The following is a 24,306-nucleotide window of genomic DNA, read 5'->3' as shown; positions in this document are numbered from 1 at the left end:
TGGGAAAAAACTCTGGAATGGGTACATGGCTACAACTGGTTTTTTTGTTGTTGTTATGGAAATGTTTTGGAACCAGACAGTCTACTGGGGGGGGGGGGGCAGAGATCAGGAGGATCAGGGTTTGAAATCAGCGCAGGCAAATAGTTCCAAAGACCCTATCTCAAAAACAAAACAAAACAAAACAAAAACCAAAAACACCCCACAAAAAACAGGACTGGTGGAGTGGCTCAAGTGGTAGAGCACCAGTCTAGCAAGCATGAAGCCCTGAGTTCAAGCCAAGCCTCCGTGCTGCCAAAAAATTTAATGTTATGTTATGTGAATTTCACTTTAATTTAAAAACTGTAAAAGCTACCGAGACAATGCCAAATTATTGGCAACACCATCGCACTCCACAGATCCTAAATCCCGGAGTCACAGTCCCCTGGACCAATGCCGGTAATAAGCGCATCCACTTTATCCCGAGCTCCCGGTGCTCTGAAGCGCTCTGGGAAAGAGCTGAGGACAATTCTCAGGATTGTTGGCTCGCGCCAAGCCACTAGTTGTCGAGACTGGGGGGGAAACAGAAATGCCCTCCAGCCCCGTGATGCTGCCAGGCCCTAAGAAGAGGAAGGCCATTGTCAGGTTGACGCCATGGTCCCCGCGGTGTGACGCGGCGCGGGCCAGGACCTTCTGTGCCCACGATGCTTTTCTTGGCTCTGGTGACACCGGTGCGGCAGTGGTCCGAGAAACGTGGTCCCGCCCGGGGCGGGGCGGGGCGGGGCGGGGCGGGGCGGGGCTTACCCATGGGCGGGGCCCAGGGCGCCTGCGTCACTGGGCGGGCATGGGGGCGGGGCGTTGTTGGTGGGCGTGTCCCGGGGCGGGGCCTGCGCCGACGCCGGGTCCGGCGAGGCCCTGTGCCAGCGGCGTAAACTGTGCTGGACGCGGCGTAGCAGGTGAGCGGGCGGGCAGGGCTGAGAGCGCGCGGCCGGGAGAGCCCGGGGTGGATCCGGGCCCTGCGCACGCCGGGGGACGCGGCGGTCGGCTTCGGTCCCGCTCCGGGCTGTGGGCCCTGCTGCTCGGCGCTTGCGGCCTCTGCGGCCTCTGGGGGCGAGCGGAGGGCGCAGACCCGGAACTGGGGCGTGGCAGGAGCGCGGGGAGCTGCCCGGGCCTCTGGCCTCGCCCCCGCGCGCTCCCGCTGCGGGTGCCCCAGCCGGGGTGGGCGCGGGGCGAGCTGTTAAAGGGGCAGCGCACGTGGGTCTCGGGGCTGTGGCGCGGCGTTGCTCGTCCCTGTTCCCTGCGACCCCACGGCGCCCGGTCCACCCCAGCACTGCCTTGCGCGGGGACGGCGCGGGGTCTTCCCGCCCGGGAGGAGCGGGCGCCAGGCAGGGTCGCCGGGCCTTCCTTACTGGGGCGTTCCGGTGCATTTGCAGCCGGTGGGAGACGCCCAGAAGCAAGCATTTGAGGCTGAAGGAACCCGAAAACAGAAGCAAGTCCCCACTCCGAATTTTACTTAGGAAGAAACCCTGCCCTCAGAGCTAAAGTGACTTTGCCCAAGGTCGCCCAGGTAGGCTATGGCAGATCCAGGCTTAGAACCTGGTGTCCTGGCCTCAGCCCTCAGTTACGTGAAACGATCCTGGCTCTCAGCTTAAGCCTTTGTAGGCATGGACCGTTGGTTGATAAAGTGACAGCATCCCGGTTCACAGATAGGGGATCCCGGAGCATTCCATACAGAACAGTTGCAGACCAGTTTTACTCTAAGCCAACACTCTGGGACACAGAGGTTGTCCCCGGGGTAATATGGTGAGGACAGACTCCAGCTTCAGTATGGAGCCCCCCACGTGTACACAGTCCATTGTGTGGAAACCTGAGCCTCTGAGGCACTGGGCCAACACCTTTTGCAGTAATTAAAGGCTCTGAGTAAGCTGCTTCAGGTGTGTGAGCCTCAGGTTCCCCTCTGCGAGCAGGTGGCTTTATGGGAGCCTGAGAAAGAGTGGTAGCTGTTGTGTTTTCTGGCTCAGCTTGTGAAGGGGCCAGGGGTCCTGACTTCAGCCCACAGCTGGCAATCCGGTTTGTGCCTTGACTTCCAGGATGGAGGCAAGAGTTTGGGGGCTGGGTTGGGTTGATTTCAGATTTGGAGGGAAGCTTTGCCCTTTGTTGAAGTGCCAGGTCCCAAGTCTAGAGTCTGTGTTTGCGGGTGAGGAATGAGTGCCCTGTTTCTTGTGCATTTGAGAAAGTAGGAAGGGGAGGACAGGGAAGGGCCTGGCCCAAGGCTACTGCCTGCTGCGTCTAATGGCACTGGGTCTTCCTGACCCTTTCCCTTGGCCCATGCTGGTGCTCACAGTGGATAAGTCTCTTATCCATCTTGGCCTTGCTCTAAGTTGGTGTTGATAACTACGCAGTCTGCCACGTAGCCATTTTGTGCAGTGGTTATCACTTACCATAGGAACTTCAGTAACTTAGTTATCACTGTCCTTTTACAGAAAGGGAAACTGAGGTTTGGGGAGTTAAGCAACTTGTCCAGTTGTGTTGCTTCCATGCCTGTGAGCAGCAGGATTTGAACACAGCCTACCGTCATCTCCATCTTGTGAGTTGCACAGGCGGCTTCCCACATTCCACTCCCATGCTTGTGCCTGCACTGCTGCCCAGAAAGTTTCTGTGGGGCCCATTACCAACTTCCTGAGAAACTGGGTAAAAAAAAAATATTTTTTTAAAAGAAACAAAGCTGTGTGTGTAGGTCCCATGCATGTTTCTAAAGAGAACATCTGTGTCAGTTGTCAGCTGTTGCTTTGAGTTTGGAATTCTGCTTAGTTGGACAGGACAAATATTTCTGAGTTCCCTGGGCTGCAGGCCCTGGGGGACGGGCGTTGGGCTCAGCGGTACCCTCATGGACTCCATGCCTGTGTAACTTTGGCCTTAGAGTTGGAGACGATATCACTGGCACATGAATACCTGGGGAGAAGAATAATTTCATGCTAGCCCTCAGGAAAGACTAAACTCAGTGAGGAGACCATTTTTTGTAGCCTCTTCATGGACTGGGAGAGTTCAGCCTTGCTAAAATTGTTGAGCAGGGGAAGAAAATTTAAAGGTGCTCACCTTTCTGCTCCACCCTAGCCAAAAACTTCCTTTTTTTTTTTTTTTTTTTTAATAATAGTAGTAACTGGTCATTCTAAAGATTCAGGTCACTGGCTATCCCTCAGTCCCAGATTGCCTGTCTTAACACACATGTCTTTTCTGACTCCAGGCACCTGCCTAGAGTCATCTGTTAAGACAGTAGAGGTAGGAAAGTGTAGGTGACTTTTTTTTTCTGTTCATGTTACACCTTAAGAATGTTCCCTGCATTGAGTATGCTAATGATATAGCTTGGGTGTTCAGTGTCCCCAAAGGGAATTGTGGAACCCTACCCCTCTCATGCGGTTCCTTAGCTTCCTGGCCATGGGGTGAGCAGTTCTTCCTTCGCCTCTCCACAGGCCCAAAGCAGCAAACCCAGCCGACCTTGAACTAGAACCTCTAAAACTGTGAGCCAAAATAAATCTTTTCTTTTTAGAAGTCGATTGTCTCAGGTGTTTGTTATAGTAACGGAAAGCTGCCTGGCACGACTTGGAAAACTAGTTTTGATGGGTTAGGGAGAGGCTTTGATTGTGTCCTTAATTTTCTTGCCAGTCCTATGGCAGGACACTTATTTTGAACGGCCTGGAGAAGCAGTGCCCTGTTCGCCTCCCCTGACCCCCACCACCCACAATCCTGTCATGGCTACACATGGACACTCCCCACCTTGTACAGCACAGATCTGCAGCAGGAGGAGAATAGAGGGGTCCTGGGCAGGAGAGCTTTACTGAGAGTAGTGAGCTGGCATGCCGTGAGAGGGAGTGAGTAGGGGCCTTTCAGACATATACTTGCCCTGGCCACTGTGTGTGTACGCCTCATGACGCCACATACCAGGGAAGGGCTCCTCCATGGGTCATGTGGAGACCTGTGTCATAGCTATGGCTCTGCCATGGGACCTTGGCCAATTCCCTTTGACCCCTGGGCCTTGGTTCCCTTAGCTATGAAGCAGGGTGCTGACTGGATGACCTTTGAGGTCCTCGCCAGCTTTGACGTAATCTTACAGTCTTAGGTTAGGGCTGGATGGAAACGGGATCTCTCCCCTGGGCCTGACCCTTGGAAGCTCATGTGTCTGGTGGCTTAGCAGATCCTGGCTTCCCAACAGGGGCATCAACAGGCTTTCGTAATTCCTTCTCTCTGTCCCTCTGTTTTGTTTTCCTTAACTTCCATTTATTGAGCACCCACTGTGTGTTGGCCACTCTGCACTTATCTCAGTTTTCACAGTCCTCTGTTTTTTATGGAGGAGGAAGTGGGCCCTGTCAGATTAAATCGTCCAAGGCTGTGCATCCAGGACACAGATCACACAGGTGGGTGACTTGATCCCTGTGCCTCCAAAGCCTCTGCCTTTGACCACGGCTTCCTGCTTTTCATTAAAAAAATAATCTGGTCCCTACTTGAGAGCAGTATGTGAGGGGCTCCTTCTGCCACTCCCCACAAACTGCCCTTCCCAGTCTGCTTCAGTGAATGAGAGGCTGCCTGGATCCCAGGCACTTCCAGTAGGAGAGAGCTGATGGGTCTGGGATCGGGAGGCTCCATTCGAGGGTCCCTGGGGCCTGTGTTCCGGGAGGGCAGGGCAGAACTTTAGGGCCAGGGACTCAGGTCTGGCTGAGGTCTCCTTCCAGTATTGGGGAGCAAGTGAGGTGTGTCATGATATGGGCTGGGATGGATAGGCAGATGGTCAGATTCACAGTCAGATGCCCAGAGCTGGGGGTGAGAAGTGGGCAGGGAAGCTGTGGGACTCCTCAAGGTGTTACCTGGCCTTAGCAAGTCTCAGTGTCCAGGGAGACTGGGACTTTCCAGCAGTCATGAGAGTGCTGAAAGTGTGACCATAGACAGAACCCTTTGAAAGCAGGAAGTGTTGTTCAGCTCACCTTTTTGGGAGGAAGAAACCAGGTGTCTGGGCTCCAAACCTGCCTGATAGCCACTCCCAGGTGGTCTTGGACTCTTTCTTTCCATGGGCACCGAGGTTTGCCATGTTTTAAAATCTGTTTCCAGTCTAAACACTAAGGCAAACCTTTGCTTTTCTCTGCAGTGAAAAGGAGGTCAGGAAACTGGGTCACCGGGTTTCCATGATAATTTCAGGAACTGCGGACACCTGGGGGTTGGGAACTTCCCTAGGTTTGGCTAATCTGCATTTCAGTCTCATTCAGTGGTTGAATGAAAGTGAGCTACCCTGCTTTGCATGTTTGCACTGCCTAATCACAGGTTGCATCGTTAGCCCCTTGCGGAACAGGTGGGAGGTGGTCAGAAGGTTTGACATCAGCTTTGGAGAGGCAGGGCCCCCCACTTCCCTGGGAGTCAGGCTCCCGGGAGTTCTCTGCGTCACTTTGATGAACCCAGCAAGGTTGTTTGTCTGCTCTTTGGGTAGATTTTTCCCTCTAAGGATTTTAGTGCTTGCAAAGGAGGCTCAAGAATTCCCAAGGAAGCAGGAGCGAAGCCCAGCCCTCTCATGTCCTTCTGTGTCAGAAATCAGGGCTATGGAGAAAATGTCAACTGCTGCATGGGTTCCCATCTGTCCCCCAGGCCAGCGAGGCCATCAGGAAGGGGCAGAGGGGAGAAATCTCAGTGTCAGTGTTTGGTGTTTCCCTTGAGAAAAGTACAGATAATCCTTCTCTACTATAAAAACTCAGAAATGCAGAAGAATACACAGTAAAAATAGTTCACAATCCCACCAGTCTGAAATAATCACCTTTAACATTTTGTAATATTTTTTTATATTCCGTGAATTTAACTTCTTTTTGTGTTCTGAAGTATTCTTTGAAGTAAGATTTGTAATAGTCTATATATAGTCCCATCAGAAGGATATGCCGCAGTCCCCCTGTCTGTGGAGGATACACGCCCATGGACACATGAAATTTCAGATGGTATGGAACCCTACGTATACAGTGTAGATGATAGAGGATCATTTATAAATTAGGTACTGTAAGAGATTGACATTAATAAAATACAACATTTATAACATTCTGTTACTTGTTATTTAAAACTTATGAGTTAGCCTATTTGTAGAATTTTCCATTCAATGTTTTTGGGCCACAGTTGGCCACAGGTAACTGAACACAGAAAGTGAAGTTGCAGATAAGAATGACAACCATGTCATAGAACAGAGCCGGACATCTCAAGTGTTTTCACTTTTCTTTTACAGCGATAAAGAATTGCAGCACATGTTTTTGTAAATCTTTATTATTTTCTTAGGACAAATCCTGAGAAGTAGCATTTCAGGATCAATGAAATGCTAGCGTGAGTGTTTTTTTTACAGCTTTTGGTTCTTCCTGCTTTCAGTAAGGTCAGTCCTGTGGCATTTGGCACCTTATTCTCCTGTACCCTTCTTCACAGCACGGATTCTTTAGGGGCCTCTTCAGCCTGAGAGCTTTGCTGATCAGGGAACTTTCCTCTCCTCCTGCTGTCTGACCAGGCTGGGATTCAGGAGAAAGAGCTGTGTGCTGCTTCTCCACTTCCAGCGGTCCAGTGATGCTGGGCTGTGGGGCTACAAAGGTAGTGGTGAGGAGGCGCCCTGGCCTTACTGAGCAAGGCCCGCCCAGCACTCGGGGACCATCTCAAAATGCAGTTCCCCACACATTGGATTAGTGTGGAGCTCAGGGATCTGTGTTTTTAATACATGGCCTAGCACAGTGCCGAAGAGCCCAGAAACAGTACCTAGGTCCAAGGGTAACCTTGAATCAGTCACATTTTATTTTTTGCCGTGCTGGGGATGGAACCCAAGGCCTCACACATGCTAGGCAAGTGCTCTACCTACCACTGAGCTTTCACCCAAGTTGGTTGTATATTTCTGTGGTTGGTCATATATACTAATCTTTTTTTGTGGATTAAAAGGCTAATCTTATGGTTTTTAAATATTTCTTCCTAAAAAACCTGTCTGATCCTGAGGAGACCAGGTCTGTGTGGGTCAGTGAGTGTGGATGATGCTGACAGTGGCTACCAGGTGGTTTTCCCTCTGTCCAGTGCAGTGGCACAGCCCTTCTTTAAGCTTACTCACCCCACTGCATCCTTTAGAGATGTCAGGGAAACTGAGGCAGAAATGCTTTCTAGAGATGTCTTGTTAGCTATTGGAAGTTGGTAGGGTGTAAACCTGCTTGGTCCTGAGTGCCTACTCCTCTGTGCCCACCTCCCGTTAGCTTTAATGCAGCATCTCTGCTCTGCTCACCTGTTTCTCTCCTGCACTGCCACATGGGGGTGCACAGAGGAAGCTGTGCCCCTTGTGAGTTTGAACCACAAACTTGCCTGTCCTCCAGGGTCGCAGCCTGTCACATTGCAAATATAGGACCTCCCAGTTCTGCCCCTCCAGTTACTGCTACCCCAAAGCCTGGGAAGAGCAGGAGGGAGGGTGTAACTTGCTAGTCCCCAGGAACAGGGCAGAACTGATACTGTGACACAGTGTCCGAGAGCCACTGTGCTTTCATACCATCCAAGGCTCCATTCTAGGAAAATGCACCCAGCTGTGTGTTTGAGGTGCCCCTCTTTTTTTTTCTTCATTGCTAGGGATGGCACCCAGGGTTTGGCACATACCAGGCAAGTGTCCAGCACTGAGTACCTGTCTCTCAGTAAGAGAATTCACCATTGCCTCAGGTGTAGTGTGTGTGTGTGTGTGTGTGCGTGTGTGTGGGCTCTCAGGTCCAAGTAGGTATTCACTTAGGACATCGCTGAGGAGACCAAGCCTCCAGGAGCAAGGAGGACCTTAGGTCTCCTTTGAATCCCACATGATAGTTTCCTTTCCACAGGTGAAGGAACTAAAGCTAAGAATTCCCAGACCTCTCAGTGAATGGGGGCAGTGAAGCTGTGTTCAGCAAACTCAGCTCTGTTGTGTAGACTGCTGGTTCCAACGCCTGGTCTTCAAGGAACAGCCTCCCTCCTTGGCCCTGGGCTCTGCCCTGTCTTGGGGAATCGATGTGAAGGGCAGGGGTCCACAGCCACCTCAGGATGCACCGTGCTGCACACTGCCTGATAAGGACTTTTTTGTTCACATGCTGTGAGACACCTGGGCTGGCCACACTGCCAAACTAAGCTTCTGCCTTGATCAGGCACCAAACCCCTCCCTGGAGCAGTCCACCCTACCAGACCCTCATTTGACCACATCAGATTGCTGGATGTTGTCAAGATAGACCATGCCGTGTCCCCATGTCCCCTTCTCGTGCATTCACATAAGTAGTTACCTTTTCCTGACCTAGGTCCATGTCCTGTCTCTCTAAGTCCTTGAGAGGTGGAGGCCTAGTGGCTGGGAGCTTCTCTGGGCTCCAGAAGTGCATGGTTCTTCTTACCTCCCTTGTACTCACACTACTTGCCGCTGCTCTAGAAGACGCTAAGCAGAGACTTCTGAGGCTGGGAGCTTCTTCACATTGGTGCCCCTGTGAGCTCACCAGGGAGCTGTTTGCAGTAGACCTGGGTTAGGGAGGCAAGCAGAGGCCAGCCCTACTCTCAACTGTAGCAGCAGGATGGAGGGGAAGTTTGGATGGGAGTCCAGGCCACAGCTGTCGTCAAAGAGTGACAGGTACAGGCCCTGCTAGGAACACAGGACCTGCCTGCTTCATTTGAAACTCATATGAATTCCAGGGGTGACTCGCCTGGAGATAATTTTTCAGCAGAGACAGGCCTGGCATTCCCCAGCATCATGAAGTCCAGTCAGATGCTAGGGGCCGTCTGAAGCCCTCCCCAGCCTTGAAACCTGTGTGAGCACTTGGGGCTGCACTGGCTTCCACCCTACTGTGCAGCAGCCCGAGGTGGGGAGAGGCTTCCCTCTGTGGTCTCTTCTGTGTGGGTACTCCTGGCTCCTACCCCGCACACATGCAGGTATAAGCAGCTCACAGGCCCCTGGCCTTGGCTGTCTCTTCTGAACTCAGGATTCTTGTCGTCTTGGCCTCCGAGCTCTGGACCCAGACGTTCCTGAGATGCTTTCCCCTTTTAACTGTAGACACTCAGTGGTTCCTGGATCAGTTCATTTTTCCCTTAAAATCCACCTCCTGCTCAGTGTAGGCCTGCCTAGCTCTTCCCAGATGCTGTCCTGTATCATACCCCCATGTCGGGTCCCCTTCCATTTGTAGTCAGTGGCACCCTGACATTTGTAGACTCAAATCTGGTCCTTCATGGTGGTCCAAAGATGAGGACGTCTTTGACGAGGCATGTGAGCCCTTCACACCTCCATAGGCTCTGCCTCACCCTCTGTCCCACCAGCAGATCTCACCTCCAGCAGGCATTTCCACTCCAGAAATGTTGCTGGTCTCTGACATGTAGTCCTGCTTTGTGTCCCTCCACCTCTTGGTGAGCACCTGTGTTGTGTCATTTGTCACATTGGATGATTTTTTTTTCTTGGTTCATTTTGTAGGACAAGATGGTTTCTTACTGGTCTTTACCGTCCCAGAGCCCAGCACAATCTTTGTCACACAGTCGCTGTCCACAGATGCTTGTTGATTGAATGAGTGAAATGCGTTGACAGTTCAGAGTGGCCCAGACTTTTTGGGTTGTTGCTTTGCCCCCCCGTGATATGAATCTCCTCAGGCCAATCCCACACAAGGTCACAGCAGCATCAGTGGTGGCTCTTGGGGACTCTTGCTTTACAGCAGTCGTTGGCACCTCTGTCTCAAGCTTGCACACCGGACCTACATCTGGTCTTCAACCTGCTTCCAGTCCCTCTCCCCCCAGCCTTCCACTGCGTTTTCCTCTCAGGAAAATAGAACAAGGTCCCTGTGCCCTTCCCAGGTGCTTCCTAAGGGGGCCATGCTCTCATTCATGGCCTCTGACAGCGAGGAAGAAGTGTGTGACGAGCGGACGTCTCTGATGTCGGCTGAGAGCCCCACACCCCGCTCCTGTCAGGAGGGCAGGCAGGTTCTGGAGGACAGAGAGAATGCCCAGTGGGTAAGTCCCATCAGCAATTGGAAGCCTTGAAACAGGGCCAAGGGGTTCCTAACCTTTGTGGGTCTGGGTGTCCCCCAAAACCCGGGTGTTCAGGCTGTCCCTCAGCAAGGCGCTGCTGGGAAGTAGTAGACCTTCGGGAGGTGGACTGAGTGGGGGTCTTCAGGTCACTGGGGCTGTGCTCTCGCAGCGATCTTGGGCTCTTCTCTCCTCTTTCCTGTCCTGACCGTGAGGTGAGCGATTTTAAAGCCCCTCCATGTAGTTCTGCCCAAGCAACTGATCATGGACTGAAACCTCCAAAACTGAGCCAGGTGAACCTTTTCTCGTTATGGGCTGATTATCTCAGGTGTGTGTCAGAGCGATGGAAAGCTGACTGACTCATGGATGGAAACCAGGCATTCCTCCATGTGAGGAGCAGGGAGGGGCAGTGTCCTCACCACCAGGGCTTTCCAGTAGTCTGCACAGTCACAGTCTAAAGTCGGCTTACCCTGCTACCCCTCCAGTATAGACCATTTGCAGGTACCGAGAAGGACACTGGGTTCCCAGAGGCTGAGACAGGTAGCACCGAGCTTTAGGATGGTAGGAGAGAGAGCTGTTGCAGGTAGGGACAGGTCCAGGGTTGGGACCTGTAACTGAGCAGAGTCTGCCCAAGTCGTGCTTGACTTTGAGTTGGAGCGGGGGCTGCACCGTGATCTGACCCTGCAGACCCCAGGCCGGAGCAGCCCTCCCTGTCGGGCACAGCGGCATCTGAGTTTGTGTGACTCCCATTCTGTTTGCCCCCTGCAGTAGTTACACTTTCCTTCCAGCCAGCCTTTGTCCCCGTGCTGAAATTCAAGCTCTTTTCTCCTCTTCTGCTCAAGCATAGCCTCTGTGCTCCCAGTAAACCTCATCAGTTCAAAGCCACTGCTCTGCCCTTCCTTACAGGATTTCTTCTCTCGATCCTGGGGTGATTGTGTATTTTAGTTGTTTCAGTTCCTGTCTGTTTGCAGCCATCCTTCCCTTTCTCAGCTGAATGTCTAGATTAGAACTCTGTCTGCAAATAACCCCTGCAGGCAGAACCATTGTGTTTTGATTTTTGTCTCCGTTGGCTCTTTTTTAGCTGTGAACCTGATTAATAATAGGCTGCCATTGGCCCTGAATGGCTACAATTCCAAGATGGAAATTCCTTCCAAACCATCTGTGCCAGTGTCTGTCTGGCATGTGTCCTGCCCTTGCCACTCTCCCACCTGCCCCAAACCCAGATCTTTTCAGATGTGTGGCACCCATTTAGCCCCTTTAGTTGAGACTGCATAATTTTTGGGGGGCAAAAAGTTCAGAGTAATTTCTTCCTCTGCCAATTCCCAGCATCTTTTATTTTTACTTATCTTTTTGGTGGTACTGGGGTTTGAACTCGGCCTTGCACTTGCTAAGCAAGTGTTCTGCCACTTGAGGCACACCTGCCGCCTCCCAGCATCTTATTCACAACAGAAGGGCATCCCTCTCCATCCTGCCTCTTCTGGTCAGGGCTTCGTCAACCAGAACATTACCTCTGTTTTCCCCTATCCCCTGGCCTGTCCCCTCCCAGGTCAGCATGGCTGTAGCATCCTGAGTCCCTAGGGTACCTGGCAAGAGAAAGATACTTTTGATGTATTACATATTCATTAGCCACTGTGTCATGGGCCTGCAGGTGACACCCTTCATGGCCACAGCCTCCTGCCTCTCTCCAGATCCTGAGGTTTTCCTATGTCCTGACCTTTGGCCCTCCCCACCCACACTACAGCTCAGCCTACTGCCTATATCTAAAATGCCACAGATTTCTCATTTCCAGTTCTGAAAACCCCTGCACTGCAACGGTGGCTCGCTGTGGGGGCTCCATGGCCCTCACAATGTGGTTTTCCTCAGAGGAGCCAGGAAAGCGAGGAGGACTGTGAGGAAGACCCTGACCAGTACGTCTGCAGTGGGGTCCCCGGGCGGCCATCAGGCCTGGAGGAACAGCTGGCCCTGAAGTACGGGGCGAAGCACGTGATTATGCTCTTCGTGCCTGTCACGCTGTGCATGATCGTGGTGGTGGCCACCATCAAATCCGTGCGCTTCTACACGGAGAAGAATGGACAGCTGTGAGTTGGGGGGCTGGCAGCATGGCTGGGGGAGGTGGGTTTAGGGGCCACAGGCTTTCTGGGCTGCTGCCGACAGCTGCAGGCCTGTGGCCGTAAAGAGCAGGGATGAAGGACTGCCCGGACTCACCCAGGCGCACTGTGTCCTGGCCATGTGACTTGCCTGGGCACACTCCTGTCCTCTGTTTCGGCAGGGGATAACTGGGGTTTGAGCTCAGGGCTTTGCACTTGCTTGGCAAGTGCTCCACCACTTAGCCATGCCCCCAGCCCATGCTGCAGTCCTCTCTGTCCTTGTCTGTTTGATGGGTGTAGTGATGGGGCTTCCTAGAGAGCTAGCGAGTCACTGCACAAGGAAGGCTTCAGTCAGACCCGCTGCAAGCTGAGCACTCAGGTGTGCAGGGTGGACTGAGGTGAGCTCCGTGTGCCAAATGCTGGGTCCTGGCCCACCGTGCCACCAGTCACCACATGGACAGGTCACTTCCTCTCTGGGTCTCTGCTCCCTCGGGTAGAGCAGACGATGATGTGTGCTCTTCTAGCCTGGTGAGGAGGACTTGCAAAGCCTTGTGTTCAGATAGTGAAGGTGACAGTAAAGGTGGAAGTGCAGCCTTGAGGGGAGAGTCCCTGAGCCCCCGTGCTCCTCCCTGGAGCGCCTCTCCAAATAACTGGGCCTTTTCGGTAGACACTTGCTTACTTTTGACTTTGTTTCCTTGCTTTTTTTGTTTGTTTGTTTTAAGAAGAGAGAAGCCCCCACATCCAGAAGCTAGTAGTGCTGGGCCCTGGGCAGCTCAGTGAAAGATATGGAGAAGACTTGGTCATCATAGCTCCCGGTGTCAAGGCTGGGGAGAGTGGGGAGGTGTGGACAGAGTGTACAGAGCCATGGTGCAGCCCCTGGGCCTGGTGCGGGGAGGGCAGGGGAGCAGGTGGTGAAGGAGGCCTGGGTCAGGTGGGGCTCATGAAGTAGAGGTGGAGGAAGCACTGCCTGGTGGTAGGGACCAGAGCTGAGGGGGTGTTAATCTGGTGGGGAGGAGTTTGGGGTCCCTTTGCCATCAAGTGGAGAGCCTCAGGTTGGGAGGCCAGGAAATGGACCAGAGGGCAGGGACTGTTCACAGGGATGGCGATGGTGCTGTCAGGGCCCAGCCAGTGGGAGACTGTGCCAGGTTCCTGAGTTCAAACCCCAGTACCACCAAACACAAGTAAAGTACATACATTATAAAAGATAAAAGATGGCAGAGGGCAGAGCTGAGACCCTCTCTTGACCTCAGCATCTACACACCCTTCACGGAGGACACGCCTTCAGTGGGCCAGCGCCTCCTCAACTCCGTGCTGAACACACTTACCATGATCGGTGTAATCGTGGCCATGACCATCTTCCTGGTGGTGCTGTACAAGCACCGCTGCTACAAGGTGAGACCCGGCACCCACGCCTCGCCCTCCCCGCTGAGCCCTCCCTCGCCAAGGCGCCTGCCCAGAGCCCCTTTCTGCTGCAGAACAGGCTGGCTTTCGCCCTCTCCCTCCCACCCTGTACCCCACCACTTTCTGACTTTCCTGCGGCGTTTTGAACTTCACAGCACCCACCTCTGAGTCCCTCCTCGAGGCCTTCCCAGCCCACTTCTGCCTGGAGTTTATCGTCCTGTGTCTGTGTCGAGTCTGTCTTGGGCTGCCTTCACAGGCGCCTCGCTTCCAGGTGTATTTTATTTTTCCGTTTCCCTTTTGGGCAGGGTGATCACATCCCACCCTGAGACCTGGTGCCCTGGGAGTTTGTGGGCCAGACTTCCTGTAGCCGTGGAGCTGCCCAGGGAGGAGCGGAGAGGCTGATTGCCTGCCTGGTCATGCACACTGTGTGTCCTTCGGAGTGTCAAGCTCTGGGACACTGGTTCCAGGAGGTTAAGTGAGGTGTTACTGATTGAAAAACTGCTGACCACAGGTGCAGCCGCTTGTGGACTAGGAAGAGATGGAGAGTGTGCTGGCCCAGCTCGGGTGACTTGGGCACGGGTGGCTGACAGGAAGTCAGTCAGTACCTGTGGCCTGTGTCAGGGGGGCTGTAGAATGGAAGGAGGAGGCATGGGGTGGGAATGGGGTGAAGGGCTGCTTGCTTGAAGCATAGCCTACAGCACCCAAGCTGGCATGGGAGTATAGAGACCTGGCCCTGATGGGGTCAGCAGGTATCATGTGACCAGCCACAGGGACTGGGAAGAGGTAGCCTAGCCATCCATTCAACAAGGTTCAGGGGCGTTCTGGAGATGGGGGTGTTCCACTTTGTCAGGTGGCCCAGTTGATGCCTCCCCCTTTGGCTGTGTGTGCAGCCCAGTGAGTCGAGCTGGAAGGAAGTGACACCATGTGTCCCTGAGCTGACTTGTGGTCTGGTTTAGAGTGGGCCCCACCCTCGTTCTTGACCTTCTGTGCTTGGCCTGGAAAGGAGGATGAGTTTTCTGGGGGCTGTGGGTGTGTTCTTGCGGGAAGGGTGTTCCTAAGTTGTCTGTATTAAAAACTAGCCCTCAAAAGTCCTCCCCTGACCACCCAGCCTTAAGCAGCCTCCTGCATCCTGGCCCTGTGTCCTGCCCCTGTGCTACCTGCAGATCTGTTGACTTTTTATGTGACGTCTGGTGTCCCTCACCTGGAATGCATCCCAGGCTGAGACTTTTGCTCCCTTTATTTCCAGAGCCTGGAACGGGCCTGGCAGGTGGGAGATGCCCAGCACATCCTTTCTAAGTGGTGGGGGCAGCAGTGGGTGATCACAAGCTGGGGGTCAGTAGACACCCCAGGAGGCTGACTGGAGAGAATTCCCTGAAGGTCTGGACCCTCCTCACCCCGAAGCTGCAGCCTGAGGTGGAGATGTTTAACACTTGCTCCCCTAGCTTAGGCAGCTGCTCCAGGGGCCTTGTGGGTAGATGGGCACTGTGAGGTGTCCTGTTTCTGTCCTCTAGTTTATCCACGGCTGGTTGATCATGTCCTCCTTGATGCTGCTGTTCCTGTTCACCTACATCTACCTCGGGTGAGTGGTGGCTGGCAAGCAGCATGGTCCCCGGGGGCCCCTTTCCCGGTGGCCTCATTGCTATGAAGGACTGGACAGAGAACAGTGGCCTTTGGGAGCCAGCCCTCTCAAGTGTCAGGAGTCCAGGCCTCAAGGCTCTTCCCCCATGGGCCTCCACACAGGAGTGGGTCTCTGTAGCGAGCCATGAATCTTTGGCTCCTGATTTAAAACAAAGCCGTCATGGAGTGGGGCTCTATGAATGCCAAGCGGGTGGAAACCTTTGAAATTTACACTTGACTTTTTGGATTAAGCCTGAGTGCTTCCTAGTTTACATATAAAACTTCCATGTTGTCTTTTGATTTGAGATAACCAGCCTGACTCAGTGGTCCAAGGAGACTGGAGGGTGGGAGAGGACTCTCCCAAGGTCTCCATCCATGGGCAGAGGGTCTGGCACACGTTTATTTACATGAGCACCCCACGAACGAGTCACTAGCTCACTCCCTTCCTTCCAGAAGATATTCGAGTGGTTAGTTGTGGAGTCAGTGGGAATGGAGGAGGGGAATGTGGAAGGTAGGGCCAGGTTGGAAAACGAGGTTGGAACTCAGTGGCTGGGGAACAGAGAAGCTTCCCAGCATGGCTTCATCTTGGCTCCACAGGGAAGTACTCAAAACCTACAATGTGGCCATGGACTACCCCACACTCCTGCTGACCGTCTGGAACTTTGGGGCAGTGGGCATGGTGAGCATCCACTGGAAGGGGCCTCTGGTGCTGCAGCAGGCCTACCTCATCATGATCAGCGCGCTCATGGCTCTGGTGTTCATCAAGTACCTCCCTGAGTGGTCGGCCTGGGTTATCCTGGGTGCCATCTCTGTGTATGGTAGGTGGCAATGGGCCAGGCTGGCTGGGTCTCTCTCCCCGTTACACAGGGAATGCAGGTATAGGAACGCTTGTACTTCCCCACACACACACACGCCCCCACCCCCCACCCTGGTCCTCAGGAGGCCTGGGAGACTGTCCTCTGTGACACTGGGCCCTGGTGCTCCAGAGGTGAGTTCAGTAGCAGCCTCGCTCTGTGCCCATCACTGCTGACGCACTCACCAAGCGTCACCAACCGTGAGGTCTGAACCACTGAGAGTGCTGGTTCCTCGGGACAAGCCTGTGTGCTCTGGGCACCTGCGCTCCCCATGAGTGACCCAGCCTGTTGGTTGCTGCTGAGCTGGGGTTACACCATTGCCACAGCCAGCGTCTTGAGTCCTATTTTAAGGATAAGGGGTTCAGAAGTGGGACTTGCAAGCACATCCTCTGCGTCTAAGGCCCATAGCTCTTCCTTGTTTACATCTATCTCACTCTGGCTCCAGCCATTGCCAACTCTAGATTGTGACCAGAACTGGTGGGCTTGGGGTGCCAGCCCAGCACAAGGAATGTTTTGAGACTGCCCTGGGTGTTGGTGATAAAGAGCTGGCCCTCTCTCAGGGCTGCTCAGGATAACATGACAAATATGTCTCTGTTTTCCCAGATCTTGTGGCTGTGCTGTGTCCCAAAGGACCACTGAGGATGCTGGTGGAAACTGCCCAGGAGAGAAATGAGCCCATATTTCCTGCCCTGATATACTCGTGTGAGTGGCCCTGGTCCTCTGCCCAGCGTGGGGCCACAGGCAGGCTATGGTGGGGACACAGGGCTTGGCCATAGCTCTCAGATTTGACGAGAAATGTTTGCTCTTTCCCTGACAGAAGACCTTGGTGGCCCCCACAGTGGGCTGCATCTTGCTCAGGAATTTACTTGGAAAGTCAGAGTGGGAAAGGGGTGTCTTGGTACAGGGCGACCCTGTGACCGGGCAGCACTGTGGCCTTCAGAATCTACAGCACCCCTTTAGCCCTGCCAGTTCCTAAGGAGGGCCTCAGAGTGGGACTTAGGGGAATGGGGAACTCCTGCTTGTCCTGGGGCCTTCTGGACAATAGATTGGCTGATGGAAGTTGGTCATCTCTGAGGGGAAGGCTTATGATGGCTTCCAGCCTCAGGGTCTGGTAGTGAGGTGTGCATTTATATATGCAGTCAACAAAGCACCTGTTTTGTGTCAGGTTCTTACCTGGTGGCCTTGGTACCTGACCAGGTGTGGCCATGGCCCAGCAGGAAATGACCACATGGTCCAGGCTCCTGGAACTTGCAGCCCTATGTTGGAGACACCCCTCAGCTGATGGCGGGCATGTTTAAGTACAGAGCTGAGTTTCTAGGGGAACCATCTATGGAGTAACTTCAGATCTGAGTGATCTCCGTAGAGGACTCGAGCTTGTGGGGAGTGACCCGCAGCATGACCACGCCTGAAAGCACCATCTAGGTGCATTCTGAGGATGGCCAGAGTGGGTGTGGAAAGACCCCCCGGGTGCGGGGCCATCTTGGTGCTGGGGCTCTGGGGATCCCTGCACAGATGAGGGCCTTGTCTGATGGAACCTTCATTCCTGAAGGGGAGACAAACAGCAAAGAAGTAGACAGATAGTCAGGAGGTCCTGAGTGCTCTGGAAAAATAAAGCAGGTAAGGGACCAAGGGCTTCAGGGTCATGGGGGAAGGCTGTTTTGTATAAGGTGGCATTTGACCAGGGACCTTACTTAGGTAAGGGAAGATACTATGGAAATCTGGGGCCAGCAGCAGCTGCAAAGGCCCTAAAGTGGGCATAGACCAGGTGTGCCCAGGGAACTCCCAGAGACCAGTGGTTGGAGAGGGGAGCGTCCAGGTCCCATGAGCCCCTCCACACCACAGCCAGGACTTTGGCTTTTGCTCCTGAGGGAGATGTGATCCACTGGAAGATTTGGGGCCGGCTTGCCTTGACAGTGTAACAGGGTGGCACAGGTAGCCCAGTGGAGAGCAAAGCATAAGGCCAGGAGCAGATGAGGGAACAGGTTTGAGCCAAGGAATGACCCGGGGAGGGGAGATAGGTTTTCATGGGCAACAGTGGAGGTGGTGAGGTGCAGCTGGGGGATTTTGGAAGCCGACTTGGCCAGGGTTGTTGACAGGCAGGAGTGGTTTGCTGAGGGAGCAGGTGGTGGAACAGGCAGGGGTTGCGCACAGGCTTGGGGAGGAGCAAATGTGAGACCCTTGCTGGATGTCCAGGTGGAAAGCTAGAGATACAGAGCAGTGAGCTCAGGAAAGAATCCAGGCCAGAGAGGACTGAGCAGGGCTCAGGTAGGTATTCACACACCAGGGTCTGAGTGGGGGCAGGGAGTTTCAGTTTGGCCAGAAGGAAAGAGCTGGCTGTGTGTTCACAGGAGTGTGAGGCATTGAGCTCTACTCAAGTGCACACTTGAACATGGTTACATTTGATATTTTTGGTTTTTCACTATGATTTTTTAAAGGATTCAATTAGTTCACCAAACTGTTCACTGATAATTATTATTGTTCTAGCTATTTGTGAGGAGGGAAAAAAAAGACAGGAGTAGTACTGGCTGGCCAGTGAGTCCGGCCCCAGCCCCAGCGGCCTGCATCAACAGAGCCTGAGCAGATGTCTGCAGGGTAGTAGGGTCTCTCCTGGGTTGGGCAGCCCCTTCAGCACTGCCTGAGGACCCTGGTCTTCTTCCCTAGCCGCCATGGTGTGGACAGTGAGCATGGCAAAGCTAGACCCTTCCTCCCAGGGAGCACTCCAGCTCCCCTACGACCCAGAGATGGGTGAGTGTGAAGCCGACAGCCTTGTCACTGGTCACTGGGGCGGCTCCAGGCTCAGGTCAGACTGGTTTCTGGGGAGGGCAGAGGGGCTTGCTATGGGAACCCAGCTGGTTTGAGGGAGGGTCGGAGCATCCGTCCATGCCCAGCTTCTCTGGCTTCTCTTTGGTGGGCAAAGCTGTGGGTAGGGGCAGAGGCCCTGGTGCTGGGCTTTGTTCCTAGAGGTCTGGGGCCCTCTGACCAGTCTTTGTCTCTCTCCCTCCCCTTCTCTTCTTTTCCCGGATACCAGAAGAAGACTCCTATGATAGCTTTGGGGAGCCGTCATACCCTGAGGTCTTTGAGCCCCCCTTGCCTGGCTACCCAGGGGAAGAGCTGGAGGAAGAGGAAGAAAGTAAGGTGCCCACGTTCAGATGGTCTGCCTCAGCCAAGGTGGTGGGTGGGGCTCCCTGAGGTCTGTGTGGGGTGGACCCCTTTCATGTCCAGGAGGCTTTGTGAAGGCCAAGGAGACAACTGCAAAGCCCTTAGTCTCATTGCCAGGCCCCAATGTCAGGCTCGCTGTGTTTATCAGACTGGGTTGAGTCTGGCTGTGAGCCTGTACTGTGCCAGAGGAGGTGCAGCTTGCGGGCATCAGGGCTCAGGGCCAGGCAGGTGCCAACCACATAACTGAGGACTGTGAAGGAGATTGTGGGATGTCAGGAGGGCCAGAGTGGGGCTTCTGACCTTGTCAAGGAATGTCCCCTGAGGAAGTGGCTTCTGAGCTGAGCTGGAAAGATAAGTAACAGCCTGGCTAGATAGAGGAGCTCAGGAGGCCATTCCTCTGAGCACAGCTATGGCAGACTCACTTGGAGTTCAGCCAGGCAGGACGCAAGCAAAACTCCAAGGGCCTTGTAGGTCAACAGAGTCTGGCCTGTGTCTCCATGGTCCTGGTGGGCCTCAGCTGGGGGGGGTGAATGAGATGGGGAGGGGGTGACTGTGGCCTCCCACTTCTGCCTGGAAGCACAGCCTTGAGTGGCCTGAGGACATCATCCCAGTGTCGGATCGGGCAGCAAGCTAAGGGTCTGGGCCAACAGCGCAGGTCACACTGGTAACAGTGTTGCCTTCACCACAGGCCAGGGGCAGGGTGGTGGGATGGAAAGGTAGATGTGAAGTCTTGAAGACAGAGAGATACGGCTCTCTGAGATATGGCTGTTTTCCCAGGCGATTAAAATAGGCACTCACCAGAGAGCAGTTCAGGACCCCACTGTGTGCCAGGTGGCCAGAGCTGCCAGCTACTACAGGGTTACAGCCTCTCCCGCCAGAGGTCTGGGGAGCAGCTGGGTGGGGTGTGCAGTCAGTGCCAGACCTCTACTGGCCAGGAGAGAAGATCACCACCAGCAGCCAGGCCGGGGACTGGGACAGCACTCCACTCAATGCCAGCTGGTGGCCTCAGCTCGGGGCTGGTGCCGAGAGTCAGCACAGGTAAAGGGTGCCATCCACGAAATTGGCTTCCCATAGGCACCAGCCACAAGTTCTGGGGTCTGCAGGCCACCTATACTTCTGACCAGCTGGCTGAAGAGTCCCGTGACACCCTCAGGGTCAGGAAAGCACTGGGCTTACAATTGCAGTTTTATCACAAGGGGTGGCTCCGGACACACAGGTGCCGGTCTGGAGGGTCCTGAGGGCAACGCTCCCATGTGTTCTCCTGGTGGAGCAGGGCCCACCTCCTCCTGGCATGTGGGGGTGTTCCCTGAGCTTTGGTGTCCACCATTTTTATTGGAGCTCCTTGCATAGATACAATTGCCTGACTCTGTCCACAAACCCAAACCTCCACCTCCAGACTCGCCTCTCCCTGAAGGTCAGGCCCACATGGCTGGTCTTGTGAATAGACCCTTCCTTGTCTGTCTCAGCAGAGTCAGGTGTGATCTTGTTACTTGGGAAATGCCAAGGGCTTGGTCCCAGGAACCAGTCAGACAAAAGCCAGCCAGATTCTTCAGCAGCTATGGCCCAGAGGCTGGGGTGAGGGTATTCAGGGAGCTCCAGGCCATGAGGTAGGGTCAAGCAGAGAGTGTGGTAAGTAACTGGAGCATAGTAAGAGCCAGAGTGAGCCTTCGGAGTCTGCTGGACTGGGAGCTTAGGTTTTGCCTGGAGGTGGTGGGGAGCTGCCAGGGGCTGTAAGAAGAAGCCATAGGAGAGAGCTCAGGATCACAGGCAAGGTACTTGTAGGTTTCCCAAGTGAGCTAGGAAACGCTCCCACCTTAGTAGTGAGTGAGCTGACTCCTAATTGTGCTTTCCTATTGTTAAGGGGAAAGGGTCTCCAGAAGGTCTCTGTCACAGTATTTATTATCCGTGTTCTTGAAAGCAGTGAAACGTAATTTCCTAACATGCATGGGAGTTGTTGCGGCCTGAGCCAGCTGGCTGTGCATTATCTGCCTTTTTCCTCAACCAGCTGTCAGCCTGCTGTGCAAGGCACTTTGGTCTCACGGTCCTTGGAATTACTCCTCCCTGGTTGCCACTTTTCAGAGGCAGCCGTCCTTGTCCCTGGTCTGCTGGCTGTAGGACTGCATTAGGGATGCTTCCCCTTGTGGCTGGGCTTCTGTGGCCCATGTACCCATCCTTCCAGCTGGAGGAGTGGCTCAAGTGGTAGAGCACCTGCCTAGCAAGGCTGAAGCCCTGAGCTCAAACCCCAGTACTGCCAAAAAAAAAAAAAAGAAAAGCATGTACCCATCTTTCGCCTCCTCCCTCCCCACCCTCCCCTGCCTGCTTACTGTCAGGGCTCTGGAGCCTGAGCAGCCTCTTTCCCTCCCTGCACAGGAGGTGTGAAGCTAGGCCTGGGAGACTTCATCTTCTACAGCGTGCTGGTGGGCAAGGCAGCGGCCACAGGCAGCGGGGACTGGAACACCACGCTGGCCTGCTTTGTTGCCATCCTCATAGTGAGTGGGGATCCCCGGGGCCTTACTGGGGCATTTCTAGCTGCTGTCTTCCCTCTTAGGGACAAAGGCAGTGTGGGAGAGGGGGTGGCTGGCAAGGAGATGCTGAGACCAAGGCTTCCAGGATGTGTGGCCGCAGAGATGTTCTCTGCCCTGTGGGACCACACGGGAGGGTACAAGGGCTCCTGCCTCAGTGACCATGTGCCTCAGTGCCAGAGCCAGGCTGAGAGCTGTGGGCTTGTCCCTGGGTGCCTGAGGTTTGTGGAAGAGGAAGTAGCTAGTGAGAGTCTTGCTCTCCCACTGCTTGGCTGATGCTTCACTTCCTGGGGTTTCCGCATCACTGTGAACCCTGGCAGTGAAATCTGGAGGGCAGGTGCACATCCTGGGGAGGACCTCACCCTGCGAGCACTTCCTTTCAGATTGGAGCAGGTGTAGTTTCTGAGTTGCACAGCCCTGTCCGAACCTGTCATGAAAGCCCTGGGTACCAGGGTGGTCGGTGCTTGGTGTTTGGAAGAGCTCATTCTGTCCACAGGGTAGGTCAGGGATGGGTCAGGGATGTCACAGACCCCAGACCCTTCCCTGCCACATTGTTTGACCTGCTGTCCTTGAGGGCAGGACAGATACTCTGTCCCTGTCACCACCTGGATGCCTGGGACAGAGGTGGGATGACTACCTCCATGCTTGTTTTCGAGGGGACAGGCCACATGGCATATTTAGTTTCCTTGGTGGTCATCACTGGCACTGTGGCCATCTAATCCTCTTGTAAACCAATGTTCCCTACAGTGCCTCCTGCCATCTGGTGACTGCTATACCCAGAGGGGCTGCAGCACAGCCTGGCAGAGCAGCCAGCTGCCTCTGGGGTTTGGGAAGTGGCTTTCAGTGAGGTCCTGAGTGAGTGGGGCAGGTGTCCTGATAGGGGGAACCTTGTGGGGCTGTTAAGAGTCAGTGAAGACAATGGCATGTCCAGCACTGTAGCTGGCCAGTCTTGAATAACTGTGCCCAGGACAGGGCTAGTGTCTTTCCACCTGTCCAAGCAGAGGGGTCACCCACCCTGCCTCTCGTTGGTGTCCTACAGGGCTTGTGTCTGACCCTCCTGCTGCTTGCTGTGTTCAAGAAAGCGCTGCCTGCCCTTCCCATCTCCATCACCTTTGGCCTCATCTTCTACTTCTCCACAGACAACCTGGTGCGTCCGTTCATGGACACGCTTGCCTCCCACCAGCTCTACATCTGACCGCGGGGAGTGGTAACTGGGATCTGTAGGGAATCTCGCTGGATGCCGGTGAGGCTTTACACTCTAGTGCCATATATTTTTAAGACTTTTCTTTCCTTAAAAAAAAGAAAAGAAGTGCTTTGTTTACTCTGTGAAGAGAAAGTAGACACTGCTTTTTGGTGCTAGCTGCGTTGTCACCAGACTGTGGATCACCCGTGTGAGCGCCTGGAGTCACCACAGGACACAGCGATGTGGGAACTGAGAAGTTGCAGGGTGGGTCTGGAGGAGGCTGCCTGGCCATCCAGGGCAGAGCAGAGAGAGGTATGACCGGTGGGGACAGCAGGCCATGCTCAGGGAAGCACAGAGCACCGGTCACTGTGGCCAGAGACAAGAGCCAGCTCTCTGTCAGAAATATCCCCACCACTTGGTCCCTGGGGTCACTGTAACCACTTTTGGAAGCCGAGGCCTGTTTTTGTCACACAGTTACTGCTGGGAAGTGGCTTAATGTTCTATCAATAAATAGATGCCTCCTGTACGGTGTCAGCGTTGGCTTCGTGGGGAGGTTTTGGGCCTTTTCCTGCTCTCACAGCTCTCCTGGGTTGACACATGCTATGGCTGGGGAGGGAGCTGTGTCTGCTTTGTTTCTCTGCACTCACGTCTTTGTCTAGAAAGTTCCCTACACAGAGGTGTGCAGAGAACTTGTGAAAGGCCTCATGTCTCATGGCTCTGGAGTGGACGACTGCCGGGGCCAAGCAGACCCATGGCCTTGGCCTTGACACTGCGCAGTGTCAAACCCTCCAATGCATTGCAAAAATGATTGTTCATTCAGTAAATGTCTGTCCACATGGGAGCTGGCGTGCTGAGGGGGCCATGGGAGAGCCAGGTTAAGGAAGCCACTCCCCTTCCTTCCTTGGTGCAGCCCTGTGGGCCCTGCACATGGTGATGGACAGGCCACCTGTGCATCAGTCACAGGCTGCAGAGTCTCAGAAATGCCTCCAGGTGGGGACATGAGCCTGGAAGCTGCGGAGCTGGTGCCTGTCCTGCCAGACTGCTGAAAAAACACATCTGTGCCTTGCAGTTCAAACGGTTGTTCCAGAAATCACGTGAGGGGCGCAGATTGTGTGCTGTAAGAGAAACGAACATATGCGACTCCATTTTGACAGCGTGCTTCAAAGCGGAAGCTCCCTGAGCTGCAACCGGAGGCTCAGGGGAGGCCTTGGAGAACCGAGAAGGGAGGATGGGGACGCCGCATGCCGCTGGGGTGGGTGGTGTCCCTCTGTTGGCAGCTGGAACCCGGTTCACAGAGCAGAGCGGAGACCAGGAGTGATGGCCTCATCTCAAGAGCCAAAGCAGGGAACAGCTGAGGAGGATAAGGAGGATACTCCCTGGAGGTGGGAGGAGATGATTATCACAATGTTTTTGTTCCAAGAATGTTCTGAGGGGTTCCAACGGTGAAATTAGTGAATGCTTTGATTCCAGTTCAAGAGCCCCTCCCCAGGTTGCCCAGCACTTTGCAGTGCTGGTTCCATTTT

General features: G+C 54.2%; 1 protein-coding gene across 8 annotated transcripts; it reads left to right on the top strand.

The window, feature by feature from the left end:
• Positions 1-818: 818 nt before the first annotated feature.
• On the top strand, positions 819-23,307 carry Psen2 (presenilin 2). 8 transcript variants are annotated; one of them, XM_074048839.1, is made up of 12 exons: positions 819-932; positions 9,790-9,945; positions 11,824-12,038; positions 13,298-13,439; positions 14,960-15,027; positions 15,663-15,883; positions 16,523-16,621; positions 18,581-18,664; positions 18,951-19,049; positions 21,449-21,567; positions 21,984-22,097; positions 22,640-23,307. In XM_074048839.1, exons 2-12 carry the CDS (start codon positions 9,808-9,810, stop codon positions 22,793-22,795), a joined length of 1,455 nt encoding a protein of 484 aa, XP_073904940.1. In that variant the 5' UTR covers positions 819-932; positions 9,790-9,807; the 3' UTR covers positions 22,796-23,307. The 8 variants fall into 8 exon arrangements, with proteins under 8 accessions (XP_073904940.1, XP_073904936.1, XP_073904941.1 ...); XM_074048835.1 differs by having other exon boundaries at positions 18,948-19,049; XM_074048837.1 differs by lacking the exon at positions 819-932 and adding an exon at positions 2,460-2,563 and having other exon boundaries at positions 18,948-19,049.
• Positions 23,308-24,306: the final 999 nt, after the last annotated feature.

The sequence above is a fragment of the Castor canadensis genome, chromosome 11 (assembly GCF_047511655.1).
Source record: "Castor canadensis chromosome 11, mCasCan1.hap1v2, whole genome shotgun sequence".
NCBI classification, from domain to species: domain Eukaryota; kingdom Metazoa; phylum Chordata; class Mammalia; order Rodentia; family Castoridae; genus Castor; species Castor canadensis.
Note: the sequence above shows the minus strand (reverse complement) of the source record. Positions and strands in the feature narration are given on the sequence as shown.

Coding starts and splice junctions, on each gene's coding strand:
- Psen2 (XM_074048835.1), top strand. CDS start 9,808: ATGCTCTCATTCATGGCCTCTGACAGCGAGGAAGAAGTGTGTGACGAG. Junction 15,884..16,522: donor GGGTGCCATCTCTGTGTATG/GTAGGTGGCAAT, acceptor CTGTTTTCCCAG/ATCTTGTGGCTGTGCTGTGT. Junction 22,098..22,639: donor GAGCTCATTCTGTCCACAGG/GTAGGTCAGGGA, acceptor GGTGTCCTACAG/GGCTTGTGTCTGACCCTCCT.